This window comes from Mauremys mutica, chromosome 23 (assembly GCF_020497125.1).
Source record: "Mauremys mutica isolate MM-2020 ecotype Southern chromosome 23, ASM2049712v1, whole genome shotgun sequence".
Lineage (NCBI taxonomy): Eukaryota > Metazoa > Chordata > Testudines > Geoemydidae > Mauremys > Mauremys mutica.
The window spans coordinates 11535131-11537375 of NC_059094.1; the positions used below are offsets into that span (position 1 = coordinate 11535131).

At 68.8% G+C, this 2245-nt stretch overlaps 1 protein-coding gene across 1 annotated transcript; it reads right to left on the reverse strand.

The window, feature by feature from the left end:
* Positions 1-280: 280 nt before the first annotated feature.
* On the reverse strand, positions 281-772 carry TRNP1 (TMF1 regulated nuclear protein 1). Its single transcript, XM_044998208.1, has one exon. The coding sequence runs from the start codon at positions 770-772 to the stop codon at positions 281-283; it is 492 nt and encodes a 163-aa protein (XP_044854143.1).
* Between the last annotated feature and the right edge of the window lie 1473 nt (positions 773-2245).

Genomic DNA, 2245 nt, shown 5'->3' on the forward strand with positions numbered 1-2245 from the left:
CCCTTCCACAGGTCCCAGCTGAAGTGGATGCACCTCCCCCCCCCGGGATGGGGCCCCTCACTATGAAAAAGTGCCCCCCAGGGGTCCTTCCCCCCCAGGACAAGGTGCCCCACCCCCAGCACAGGGGTCCTCCCCTCCCTCTCACCCAGGATGGGGCCCCTCCCCAGGACAAGGTGCCCCACCCCCAGCACAGGGGTCCTCCCCACCCTCTCACCCAGGATGGGGCCCCTCGCTAGGACAAGCTGCCCCCCCCCCCGCGGCCGGCGCCCCCTCTCCGCTCTCAGGCCGGGGGCGGCCCCGGCAGGCTCCTCTTGAAGGGGGACTCGGGCGGCTCCGGGGCGCCCGCCCGGCCGCGGCGCAGCTTGCCCGCCGCCCAGGGCACGCAGCCGCCCAGCGCCGAGGCCAGCAGGGCGGGCGGCCGCGCCTTCCGGGAGCGCCGCAGGCTCTTCTTGAGGCGCTGCCCGTGGGCCGCCAGGTAGATCTGGGCCTGGCCGGCGCCGCTGCCCAGGCGGGCCAGGCTCTCGGCGCGCCCGGCCAGGCGCAGCTCGGCCTGCACGAAGACGCGGTGCAGCTGCTGCACGCGGCTCTCCAGCTCCAGCACCAGCCGCCGCCGGGCCTCCACCTCCAGCAGCCGCCGCCGGGCCTCGGCCAGCTCCAGCGCCCGCACGGCCCCGGGCAGCGCCGAGCCGCCCGCCGCCTCCGCCCCCGCCCGCGGCCGGGGCTTGCCCGCTCGGGCGCTGCCGGCCAGCGGCTCCGGGTCTCGGCCGGGCATGGGTGGCGCCGCTGCTCCCCGGGGAACGGGGGGGGTCCCTGCTGCTGCCGCCGAGCCCCGGTTTCTCCTCCCGAGCGCTGCCAGGCGAGGAGGCTCCCGCCGCTCTGGCACCGGCGCTGGGCGCCTGCAGCCCTTATAAAGGGACGGGGCCGGCACGGAGCTGAGAGATGCTTCCCTGAGCCACTCACTGGAGCCGCAGCGCCATCACTCAGCCCGGCCGGCCCCCCGCCCCCGCCCCGCCGCTCCCGTCCTCCGCCAGGTGCCTTCCCCTCCCCAGCCCCTGTTCCACCAGCTTCCCCTCTCCCCGCACCCCATTCCCAGCCCCGCTCGCTCCTAGGAGTCAAATCCCCGCGAAGGAAGGAATTTACAAACGGTTCAGATCCGTTCCTGGGGGCGTGGGAGAATAGGTCCATCAGTGGCTATTAGCCAAGATGCTCAGGGAGGCAACCCTATGCTCAGGATGGCCGTAAACCGCTGATTGTCAGAAGCTGGGGCTGGACAAGGGGCTGGATCACTTGATAACTGCCCTGGTCTGTTCCTTCCTGCTGAAGCGTCTGGTACTGGCCACCGTTGGTCTGACCCAGTCTGGCCGTTCTGGTGTTTGTATGAATTCTGAGCGCAGACACTGCTCAAGCGGCCCTCACTACGCTCCCCAGCACCTCAGCCACACACACCCCATACCCTGACCCAGACACGCATCCCTAGCCAAGCATATACACCCTTCCCATATACATACCCCCTCCACAGGCGTACACCCCTTCCATAAATACCTCTGTATCCATACACGTCCCTTCCCCAGACATCCCCCTACCCATTCCCCAAACCCACACTCCCCTCAAATGCATAGACACTCTCCCCCAACACAAACACTCTCCTCACACACTCGCACTGTTGTTCAGGCCATGCCCATCACCTTGGCATCTGAGGGCACTAGCCTTCCCCCAAACACTCTTTTTTTTCCCCAAAAAGCACACAGCCCCACCTGCCGTCCCCAGGCAATTTAAAAGGGCCCAGGTCTCCTGCCACCACCACCAGCAGCGCAATGGGGCTAAGGTGGCTTCCTGTCCACCTGTTCTGCTTCCAGAAGCTGCTGGAAGCTGCCGGCACATCCCTGGGGGGGGGGCAGTGTCTCCACACGCTGCCCCAGCCCCAAGTGCCGACTCTGTGAACTGCACCCAAGGGGAGCTGTGGGGGCAGTGCCTGCAGACAGTGGCACACGGAGACCCCTCCGGCCCCCTGCCTAGGAGCTGCTGCCAGAGGGGGTTCGGATCGCTTTTGGGAGCCGCCCGAGGTAAGTGCTGCACCCCTCACCCTCTCCCGCACCCCAATCCCCTGCCCCAGCCCAGAGCCTGCCCCCCAACTCTCTCCCAGAGCCCACCCCTGTACCCGCTCCTGCCCCCCAACCCCCTGCCCCAGCCCGGAGCCCCACCCAAACTCCCTCCCAGAGCCTCCCCCCCCTGCACTCAAACACCC